The sequence below is a fragment of the Leopardus geoffroyi genome, chromosome C1 (genome assembly GCF_018350155.1).
Source record: "Leopardus geoffroyi isolate Oge1 chromosome C1, O.geoffroyi_Oge1_pat1.0, whole genome shotgun sequence".
Classification (NCBI taxonomy): Eukaryota; Metazoa; Chordata; class Mammalia; order Carnivora; family Felidae; genus Leopardus; species Leopardus geoffroyi.
The window spans coordinates 78,488,055-78,499,195 of record NC_059328.1 but is presented as its reverse complement, the minus strand read 5'-3'; the positions used below and the strand labels follow the sequence as shown (position 1 = coordinate 78,499,195).

At 56.3% G+C, this 11,141-nt stretch overlaps 1 protein-coding gene across 5 annotated transcripts; it reads left to right on the top strand.

Annotated features, from left to right (window-relative positions):
* Positions 1-408: 408 nt before the first annotated feature.
* GFI1 (growth factor independent 1 transcriptional repressor) lies at positions 409-10,736 on the top strand. 5 transcript variants are annotated; one of them, XM_045478284.1, is made up of 8 exons: positions 409-1,193; positions 2,670-2,733; positions 3,544-3,750; positions 4,076-4,258; positions 6,055-6,542; positions 6,647-6,784; positions 7,838-8,003; positions 10,298-10,736. In XM_045478284.1, exons 3-8 carry the CDS (start codon positions 3,636-3,638, stop codon positions 10,474-10,476), a joined length of 1,269 nt encoding a protein of 422 aa, XP_045334240.1. In that variant the 5' UTR covers positions 409-1,193; positions 2,670-2,733; positions 3,544-3,635; the 3' UTR covers positions 10,477-10,736. The 5 variants fall into 5 exon arrangements, with proteins under 5 accessions (XP_045334240.1, XP_045334239.1, XP_045334243.1 ...); XM_045478283.1 differs by lacking the exon at positions 2,670-2,733; XM_045478282.1 differs by lacking the exon at positions 409-1,193 and having other exon boundaries at positions 2,607-2,733.
* Positions 10,737-11,141: the final 405 nt, after the last annotated feature.

Below are 11,141 nucleotides of genomic sequence, written 5' to 3'. Positions count from 1 at the left end.
TCATTTACTCAGTCCACAGACGTCTCTTAAGAGCCTATCAGGGACCTAAGAGTGAAGATCCAGTGCCTATCCTCAAGGAAAACACAATCCGAGTGAAGTTTTACTTTTTCCATACTCATCGGGGTGGCGCTTTTATGGCGCTGTATTGCTCTTCTCAGGACCAGGTGCCCGACGTGCGGCTCTCCCTGGCGGGCCGGGGCGGGGCGGGGTCAGCCGAGCCGCCGCCGTCGCCGCCTCCGCCGCTGCCCCCGCGCGCTCCCTCCCGCGCAGTCTTTAATTTCGCAGCTCCGACCACCGGAAATTAGCCGCGGGCGGAGGGTACGGGGCAGAGCGTGGGGGAGCATGCGTGGGGAGGGCGCGCCCGCCAGCCTAGCCGGGCGCCCGCGGGACGCGCCGCCAGCGCCCTCTCCGCCGGGGGCTCGACGCTCGCCCACCTTTTCCAAATTTAACCATTACCTAAATCCGAAGGGAAATGAGCAAACCTCTCGGATTGGGTGTCAAGGTATTTTCAGCTTCGTTGGGCGTATTTATCCCGAAGTGTTTCCACAACAAGCTATTTCGGGGCAGAGGGGCAGGTTTCGCTCTGCGGACGCCGCGGCCACTCGCCGGGCTCCAGGCCGGCGGCAGCGTCGGCCGGTGATTCACGGCCTCAACCCGGGGGTGGCCAGCCCAAATAGGCGGCGGGGTGGGGGTGGAGGTGTCCCGGGGCAGAGGGGCGGGGAGGCCTCGTTGGAGCTAGGCGCTCCCACTCCCCGGCGCTCCACTCAATCTGTGTCCTGAATCTGTGACTTCTTCTCGCTGCGGAAGTCTCCCGAGAGCCAATAATGGTTCATTTTCTTTTGAATCATTTCTAGTGCCTGGGTGTTGGGCTCTCCGGGCCTCCCCATCCTCCGCAGCCCCACAGAGCAAAAACACGGAGGACCTTCTGGGAGGGCGGCTGGAAAGGCCAGGCCCCGGGTCCGCCTCCTAGCCCCTTGCGCAAAGGAGCGCGCCCAGACTGGGGGTTGGGGGGCAGGTCTGAGAGGACTAAGAGAGCTACTCCTTAACGCTCAGGAAGTGAAGCTTGTGGTTTTGGGGGCTGAGCTCGGAAGGAGATTAAAAAAAGAGAGAGAGAGAGAGAGACAACGCAGTCTCTCCCGAAAGCAACTCAGTTTGAAAACTCGGAGCGCAGTGCCGGTGCCCTGACCCCGCAGGTAGGTCCGCTGCGCCCGTTCTGCGCCTGCCCCCCTGGTGGGGGCGGCCGCGGGGACTAACGGGGCACCGCCACTGCGGGGGCGACCAGAGGGCGCTGCCGGGTTCCCGCCTGCAGCTGGCCACTGTGCGGGAGCCCCGAGAACCCTATCCGCAGGGGATTTGGCGCAGGGGAGCAGGATTCATCCGGGAAGGAAACATCTGGTGGGGAGGCGGTGGCAACTGCGATCAGGAGGCTGCCCCTCCGTGCCTCCACTCCCGCCTTCCCAGGCCCAGACGGTGAAGAGAGGCCCTGGCCCGCGTGCGCTCAGGGGGCCGCCCCGCCCTCCCGCCGCCAGCTGCTGCGCGAAGTCGCCTTCCCACGCGCTCAGCCCTCGTCCCTACTACCCAACCCACTCCACTCTCCCAGGGTCGGGTAGGGCCAACCCGGCATGCGAGAGAGGAGCGGGGCTCCGCCTGGGTGGAGAGGCCGCCTCTGTGCTCGCCTCATCCCGCGCGGTCCCAGCCGGCGCAGGCTGTGCGCCCGCGCTGCCAATTCCCCCTGCCTCCCCACCTCCTCCGACCGACCTCGCGCAGACGCAGACCCAAGCCTCAGCAGGGCCCTCAAGACCGTGTCGCCCCATTTTCCTTTACCTCTGAGTTTCATGGCTGCCTAAGGAATTCGTTTTTGCGTTTGTGGTGTCTATAAGGCCGAAGTGGCGGCTCACGCAGAGGCCCAGGGAAAACTGTGGTGGCAGGACTGCGCCCTAGGGCAGCCCCAGCACCCCCAAGCCTCCTGAAGTCCCGATCCTAGGGGAGGACTCAGGCCGTGGCGGGTGGCACCCTCACTCCCAGGGGCCTTCTGGCTCTTAGGACTCCGGAAAGGTCCCTTGGGATTCCGATAGACGTCCCAGACGACTCTTCTCCCAAGCCTGTCCCCACTCCACAGTGGGACATGGGATGCCCTCTAGGGAACGAATCCCTGAGAACTCGTTTTCATCTCGGAGCGCCAACAGGTAGTCTTAGTGTCCTGCATCCTGCTCTGAGAGCCACGTAGCTCCTAGTCTGGCAGCCTAAGACGCGCGAAGGCCAAGGACGAGATCCTTGTCCCCGCCTGTGGTCCCCCAGCACCCTTGTTACTGAACTAGCCTAGACCATGGAGAGCTGCTGTACCCCCAAGAGCCTGCAGCTCCCAGGTGAACGCGGCGCCCATCGCCTTCACTCCGAGAGGAAGGCAAATTTCGAGTTCCCTAGACCTTCTTGCCTGCCTGGTTCCGCCCCCGAGCAGCCCCAAGCGGAGCTGGAGGCTCTGCCCCGCCTCACCGCCGGGCTCAGGTTTCGACCCCGGGATTAGGTGAACTGATTGGGGGTTAATGAGAGCGGCGCGGCGGGCAGCTAGCTCCCTCCCAGGCCCGCGCCTGGACCCCGGCGCACTGGCCGTGGCAGCGCACCCTGCGCTCTCCGCGTTGTATAATCTGTTGTTTCTCCGCGGACTACAGACGCCGGGCAGTTCACAGCCATCGCGCACAAGTCGGGCTCGACTTCCCCTAGACAAGGTTTTCGGTGAGCAGAACGAAAAATGCTTTTTCCCAGGACTTGGTTTCCAAGGTTAGGTCTCGCCCCAGACTCTGCTTGCCCCCGCCGCACTCGCGTCTCCAGGCCAACCTTTTCCTCGCTTGAGGCACGAGTGAGGAGCGAGGGAGATCACGGGTATGCGAGTTCCACCCGGGGCCGGGGTCAGTCCTCTGCCATCTCCCCTCCCGCCACCTTCCTGTTCCTCTTGTCTTCTGCCTTCCTTCTCCAGCCTCTGCTGCTCTCAGCCCCTCTGCTGCTCTCTCCCAACCTCTGCTCAGCCAGCCTAGTGCGCCCCTCCTCTCCCACCACCCGCCTCCGGTTTGTAGCGGGGCTCTTGGAGTGCTTGGCTTGTAGCCCCTTCCTGGTCCCCGATCCCTCGGCCCTGGAGTGATCAGCCCGTCGCTGCTCTACTCCCCAGCCCGAAAACTAGGCCAGGCAGGCAAATGAGTGGTCGAGTTGGGGTAACTGGCCAGTTGGGGACATCGGCTCTCCGGAGAGTTTGACGGAGCGAGTTTTGCTAGGAAAGGGGAGGGGCCAAGGGGTGTGGGCCGAGCAGAAGGAAGAGGCCTGAGCCTCAGCCCCGGGACGGGTTTTACCGCTGAGCTGTGGCGGCGGCGGCGGGCTCGCGCCACCTGTCCGAGTGCCACCTGGTGAGCGCGGCGCAGCGGGGCCAAGCCCCTCCTCCCTCAGGCCTCCCTCGCTCCTCCCGGGCTGAAGCTCTCTTTCCACCCGGCTCCCCAGTCCCCGGCCCAGGAGCGTGCGGACCCGCGTTTCCACCGGGTTCTTCTCCTTTCGCAGGTCTCCGCCTGACTGGGGCAGAGCAAGAACTCGAAGTGACAGTGGGCTGACAGCGGCTCCAGGCAGCGGAGTGGGGAGCGCGCCGGACCACCATGCCGCGTTCGTTCCTTGTCAAGAGCAAGAAGGCTCACAGTTACCACCAGCCGCGCTCCCCGGGACCCGACTATTCCCTCCGCCTGGAGAATGTACTGGCGCCAGGCGGAGCAGGTGCGGGGCGCGCGCGGACAGGGAGGGGCTGCTCCCAGGGACGTAGATTGTGCGCCCTGACACACCATCCCCAAAGGAGCCGGGCAGGGCGACCCTGAAGCCTCCTTTGCTGCCTTTTTTGTTTCCAACAGTCCGGGTCCCTTCCGGGCTCGTCGCCTAGGTGCCACGGCCTCTTTGCTCCGGCCCTCGGATCCGGAAGGGTTCCCGGCCAGGTCTGGGAAAAAAAGAGGACGCCCGGGTGCCACGGGTTGGGGAGGCGCCACTTCAGAACCATTGGCCCCATTCAGGGCTCAGCCTGAGCTCCTATCCTGCCTCCTCTCCGCAGACAGCACCTCGAGCGCAGGAGGGGCGAAGACAGAGCCCCGGGGTCGTTTGTCCCCCGACTCACAGATGACTGAGGCCCCTGACAGAGCCTCCGCATCTCCGGGCAGCTGTGAGGGCAGCGTCTGCGACCGGAGCTCAGAGTTTGAGGATTTCTGGAGGCCTCCGTCGCCCTCTGTGTCTCCAGGTAGGAGCCGGTTGGGAGCTCTGGGGCCGGGGCAGCAGGGTTCCCACGGTGAAAAGTAAACTAACGCAGCTTTGGGTTCAGAGATGCTAAATGGATGGCAGAGGGTCTTTCCGACAGGAGAGCGCTTGTTCGTAGGGTAAGGAGCCCGTAGGGGAGGCATCTGGCTTTTCTGGGACTGCGTCAGCCTGTTTGCGGGGTCTGTTGCTTGGATCCGAGGCGGCGGGACCCGGGTTGTTAATCTCTAACGTTCGTTTGGCGGAGATGGTGGGTGAGAGAAAATAAATGAGTCGTCTTGACAGGCAGCAACCTCGACATTTCGTTTTCTGATCAGTTGACTGCTTAGAAAGAGCTAGGATCCCCAAATCCAGACGCTGGAGTCTCAAACGGAAACCTGGGCAGTCTTTAAAAATTCCTCTGGCTCCCGCAAGCATCGGGCCTGGCAGAGCTGGGCGCTAAGCGGGAGGGACGGGTCGGGACGAAAATCTCTGCCCTCCTCTGAGTTTTTGCAGGCGCGGATTGGGGGCCTGTTTGATTTTTCGTTCGGCGGGGTTGGCCGGCCCAGCCTTAGAGACCAGTCGGTTGGCTACATTTCCAGACAGCAATGGAGTTTTGCGCAAAGTTTTGTGCACTTTGGGTGGGAGCAAGTCGTGGGTTCTGATCGGGGAAGGAGAACACACATTAGCTGCATTCTGCCAGGTGCCTGTTATTTCCAGATTGCCTTTACTAGTTTTAAAAGATAGTCCCAACCCCATCCCTCAGTGCGTTGACCTGGCTAAAGCCATGGTTGCAGCGAATGTGTCTGGGAGCCTGCAACCCGATGATTCTTCATGGCTGTGCAGGACACCGCCCTCCAAGACGGGGGTGCCGCAATCTCTCCGCGGGAATCTTGGGGTGCATCCTCTCATTAAAGCGGCTAGCCTGGAGTGTGCAGTGTGGGAACAGATTTGTAAATCCGTATGCAAATAGGGAAAGGATACGTTGGGTGTCTGGTTTTAGCAGAATTCACGTTGGGCAGCGGCACAGAGGCCTCGAATGTGGGATAGCTATGGCACTGGCAGATGGTAGCTAAACCTTGTCAATTCTTCTCTGAGAAATGTGTTTTTTTCACCATCAAGCTATGACAAGAATGAGAATGGGGAGTATGTGGCAGGCAGTTCAAGCTCCAAACCTTCTTCCGCTGTCCCTTTGCTACTTGCACTGGGTATTGAAGGAACTGTTAGGAATGTTAATACTTCCCCGTTTTTTTACCAGACAGATGTCTTCGGTAGGCCGGGCTGCATTTTGTTTGTCCTCTCCCTCCTTCCTTATCGATCCCGGAAAGAAAAAAGACGAGTGGGAATCTGTAGGGGCCGGGAGAGTGCTGGCGCTGGGCGCTGGGCAGTCTGCGCAGGAGCGCTGTCGGGCCCTAAGGGGGGCCGCCTTCTCCTGCTCAGCTCAGCTCAGAGCAGTTATCAGAGCAGACAGCGTGGCGCGCTTGTTTTCGTGGCACCGCGAGTTGCTCGGGTCCCACCAGAAAAGACCCTCCTAACGTCGTGCGTTTCTGCTGCCCTGGCACTAAATTTACCCATCTCCTCGACCGATGCCATTTTAATTATCCGTTTGCTGCCCTGCCGCCTGCAGCGATCCTCGAGGTCCCAGAGACCGGGTCCGCGTTTTACTCTGGGGGCGTCAGGGCACCTACCGCGGCGCCTGGCGCACGGAGTACTCCACCAGTGCTGGGGGGCTGGCAGATGCCGCTGGGCGGCCTCCGCCCCGCCGTCTGAAGCCTGACCGGACGCCCCCTTGTGCCTCCACAGCCTCAGAGAAGTCGGTGTGCCCGTCGCTGGACGAAGCCCAACCCTTCCCCCTGCCCTTCAAGCCATACTCGTGGAGCGGCCTAGCGGGTTCTGACCTGCGGCACTTGGTGCACAGTTACCGGCCGTGCGCGGCCCTGGAGCGCGGCGCGGGCCTGGGCCTCTTCTGCGAGCGCGCCCCGGAGCCAGGCCACCCCGCGGCGCTCTACGGCCCGGAGCGGGCTGCGGGCGGCGCAGGGGCCGGGGCGCCCGGGGGAGGCAGCGCAGGAGGTGGCGCTGCCGGCGGCGCGGGCCTGGGGCTCTACGGCGACTTCGGGCCCCCGGCAGCAGGGCTGTACGAGCGGCCGACGGCGGCGGCCGGCGGGCTGTACTCTGAGCGCGGCCACGGGCTGCACGCGGACAAGGGCGCCGGCGTCAAGGTGGAGTCGGAGCTGCTGTGCACCCGCTTGCTGCTGGGCGGCGACTCCTACAAATGCATCAAGTGCAGCAAGGTGAGGCTCCCGCGCGCTTGGCTTAGTTGGCCCCACGCCCCCGCCCCTGGCCCTCGCCCCTCGGCCCCTCTCAGCGGCCTTCTCCCCGGCCCCACCCGCCTCAGGTGTTCTCCACGCCGCACGGGCTCGAGGTGCACGTGCGCAGGTCCCACAGCGGCACGAGACCCTTTGCGTGCGAGATGTGCGGCAAGACCTTCGGGCACGCGGTGAGCCTGGAGCAGCACAAAGCCGTGCACTCGCAGGTAAGCGCGGGGCGCAAGGCCGCGCGCGGCCCTGCTCAGGTTCGCTTTCGGGGATGTTCCGCTTCTCAATGCAGTACCGGCCACTCTCCGCTTGGCATCTTTTCCCTTGGACGTCCTCGGACTTCCCCCGGTCTCCTCCACCGAGGCACTTTGCCCGGATGTAGGTGTGTAGGGAAAGGTGGCCGGCTCTGGCTTCCAGGCAGCCCTAGAGTTTGGTGTCACATCATTGTAAGCCTCCAGAGGGTGATCCTGATCATTACTTTGGGTTTGAGGAGGGTTTGTATGCACTCTTGCTGCGGATATATCAGATTTATTAGCTCTGGGTTTTGTTTGTTTGTTTGTTTGTTTGTTTTTTGCCTCGCTTCTTATCACCAAATGGTTGTCACTTAATCACCATTGATCCCTCCCAAATGAAAAGAAGGGATGTCAGCTCATTCAGAGTATCCAGCAGCATATTTGTCCTGCTGTTCTTTCATTCATTCCTTTATTAATATTTGTTGTCCAACTTCCAGTTGCTAGGCACGTGAGAATCCTGTAACACATCAGGTCCCTGACAGGATGCCCCCACAGAATTTTTCAGCTTAGCTCAGTGACAGAGAGTAGATAAGCAATTAAGTGTACAAGTAACTATGACAAGAGAATGCTCACGTACAGACTTACTAAAAAGAGCAGTATTCTTCCCTCTCTCTCAGCACTGGCCAGAGGGGGCAGTGGTCTCAACTGACTGAGGTCTAAGCCTCCTGTTGAGGAGGGTGGAGAAGTGTTTGTAAATGGGTGTCAAAAAAGCAGGGTGGGGATACATTTTTGCCATGGGGTGTGGAGGGTTGTGGGTGAAAAGTGGGTAGAAAAAGTGTTAAAGGGGAAGAGGGTGGGGTGGAGGGGGTAGAGCTTGGAAATAAATCCGGGGAGAGAGAATGATGGGGCAGGCTAAGTGGAAGGGGAGCCCGAAGAAAAGGAGAGCCCTGGCTCTGGGGACTTTATGGTTGGGTTAGTGGCGAGGAGGATGGCAGCCTAGATGCCTGCAGTAGGAATGCCACATCTTTCTATCCACAGGAACGAAGCTTTGACTGTAAGATCTGTGGCAAGAGCTTCAAGAGGTCATCTACGCTGTCCACACACTTGCTTATCCATTCAGACACCCGGCCCTACCCTTGTCAGTACTGTGGCAAGAGGTTCCACCAAAAGTCAGACATGAAGAAACACACCTTCATTCACACTGGTAAGCTGAAGGCCCTTGGCTTGTAGAAAAACACCTGGTGAGGGCTGGAGTGGGGGAGCATTGTTCTTCCCACCAATACAATTCACCTTTCCTGTGATATTCTGGCTGCAGAATGAGCGGTACCTTCCAGACAGAGTTAATCACTGCAGTGTATGCAAGAAAACAAGCAGGCAGATTCTCTTAAGTTTGTTTACAAACAGCGTTCTCCCCCAAAGGGGCCTTGATCTGGGGTTGCATCTGAAGAACCACTAAGCTGATCAGCCTCAGGCTCTTTATCCTTGCAAAGACTATTTTCCTCCAGCAGTTTAACTGCTGCTCCAACTGCTCAGAGCAGGGTAAGATATGAAGCTCCAGAGATTGAGGACTTTCTGCAGAGCTCCCACCCAGCCTTTTAGGGGAGGGACTTATGTGTGGCCTTTTGGCTGCATTTTTTTTTTTTTTCTTTTTGCAATCTAAGAGCTTATCCTGATTGAGGAGGGAAAAAACAATGGTAAATATTACTGAGCTGTCTGCTAAGCACTTTTTAAATGCATTGTCTCATTTTATACTCACAAAAACTCTGGGCGGTAGAGACTATTCCATATCTCCATTTTAGAGATGAGGAAAGTGAGGCACGGAAAGATTAGGTAACCTGTCCAGGGCCCCAATAGCAAGTGGCAGGGCCAGGACTTAAATTCAGGTCTGCCTGATTTCAAATATCTATTATCTTGACCACTGGTTACTGTATTTTCAGAGTCATGAAGGTTGGTAGATGTAGAAAACTTCTATTTACTTATTGCTCTTTTCAAAATTTCAGCAAGTTCATGCCATAACAATGATAATTCTTTACCTATTATAATACTTTGTTATTTACAGATTGCTTTCAAATCTAGCGCTTCTTTTGATCCTTACTGCCACCCCATAAAGTAGTCTTGCCATCCCGAAACTCAGGGTGATGCAATGATTTAGCACAGGCCAGGCTAAGAGTAAATCTTGAGGCCATGGAATGCTCTGGCTTCCAATCTTGGACTCTTTCTGCAACATTTTGATTGTGTATAGGTGGCAGTTTCAATGCCAGGTGCAGTCTCTTTAATAGTAAATAATACACTTACAAGGGACCCAGAATTCTGGCTGTTGTATTCTAGAATATGAATACTGATTTAAAGCAAATTCCAGTGTGTTCCAAACACCGACCATTGATGTTTATAAATATGTTTGGGCAGTGTAGATGCCCCCATCAGAAAACTCAGAAAAATATCCTATTTTAATCGTGATCCCTTGTCTGAAATTTCCATGTAACTCACTCCTTTTGAGTAAAAGTATTTAAAACACTTACCAAAATGCAACTAGGATCTTGACTGAATGAAACATTAAGTCCTTATCAAACATTTACATCTTAGCTAGAATTTGTTTCTCAGATTTGTTTGACCCTAAAGGATAGGGTAAGTTTTGATGGGTGCTTCCTTATCAAGGAAATCTGAAACATGAAGACAGAAAGGGGCACAGCAAGAGGGATAGAAGTCTCCTCAAAACAAACTTCATCTATTGTTGCACTTTTCCAAGACCAAGCCCTGACTATAATGCCATGGTGAGGCTATGTGAAAATGCATGCCATTTACCCAAATGTTAAACAGCACATGGTTTGGGGGGAAAGACCAAACATTTTTTATTTGTTATTTATTAATCTGTGGTGAAGATTTGCTAGGATATAAAGAATCCTTATAAAAAGAAAGTAAAATCAAGATAGAAGGATCAGCCATCTTGAGAAATACTTCATGACCCAAATGTGGATTTTAAAAATACGACTTTGAGAAATGTCTGTGCTTCAGATACATTCTATTGTCCTTCAAGAGCAAGAAAGAAGACAGGCTCACTGGTCCACACAAACCAACGCCCACTTGGAAACTCAGATTTGAAAACTTCCTCTGAATAAGAACAGAGTCACATGGTTTGAAGGACAGGCCCCCACCCCCACATCGAACATCTGCTCTGGGAGCTCTCTGCTTCTAAAGTCAGGGGTGCCTTGCCAGGGTGGATTCAGCTGTGAGTCTGGGCACGTGGCCTTTGCTCTGTTTCCGTTTAGCAGGAAACGGTTTGAGGCCTTTTGCTGGGAACCCCCACTCAGAAAGTCTCCCTTTCACCTGGTGCACCCATGACTTCCCAGGACTTGAGTTGCAACACGTCACCCTCAGTCACTTAAAGGCCTCAGACTGCGTTGCAGCCAGCTGCTGCTAAGAGCATGTGGGTCACAGTGAGTCCCCTCTAGCTTTATCATAGACTCATACTTCCTCTCCTCCCCTCCTCCATCCCTGCAGGTGAGAAGCCCCACAAATGCCAGGTGTGTGGGAAGGCATTCAGCCAGAGCTCCAACCTCATCACCCACAGCCGCAAGCACACAGGCTTCAAACCCTTTGGCTGTGACCTTTGTGGGAAGGGCTTCCAGAGGAAGGTGGACCTCAGGCGGCACCGGGAGACACAGCATGGGCTCAAATGAGGGCCCTGGCTGGCTGCAAGCAGCAAGCAATTACACAACACTACGGAGGGCAGCCTCCCCACTTGCTATCATCCACTTCCGACATTTCAGGCCCTGGGAGCCAGTCCGAAGATCCCAGCAGGGTGAGCCCCTCCACCTTACTTCCTGGAACTGCAAGAGGGGATAAATTACCTTTACAAGGTTCAGCCCAGAGCGGGAACCAAGTAACTTACTGGGCTGTGAACACACCGAATAGGCTCCCCCACACCAGGAGGAAGACTCAAAAGTCAAGAGGGGCTCAGATAAAATCCTGGGCTCTGCAGTTCTCATTCCCAGCCCTGCTCCACAGACAGGAAAACCCTTCAGGTTTCTTCCCTTCTCCTGACCTACCCCCGATACTTGTGTGGAAGAGGAGGAATCACCATTTACAAGGTTGACACGTGCTAATGTTTTTATCTAGAATGAAAAATGAGTGTTACTTTTTTTTTTTCTTTCTGGGGAGTCTGTTAACCCCTTTCTATTGGGTGCTGCCTGTAAATCTTGGAAGAATGAATTCTCCCACTTGAAGAATGGTTCAGAAACTGATTTGGGGAAGGAGTTTCATACTTTTGAAATGACAAAATACGCTGTCCAGCCTGTTTCTTTTAAAAAAAAAAATTTTTTTTTTTAACGTTAATCTATTCCCG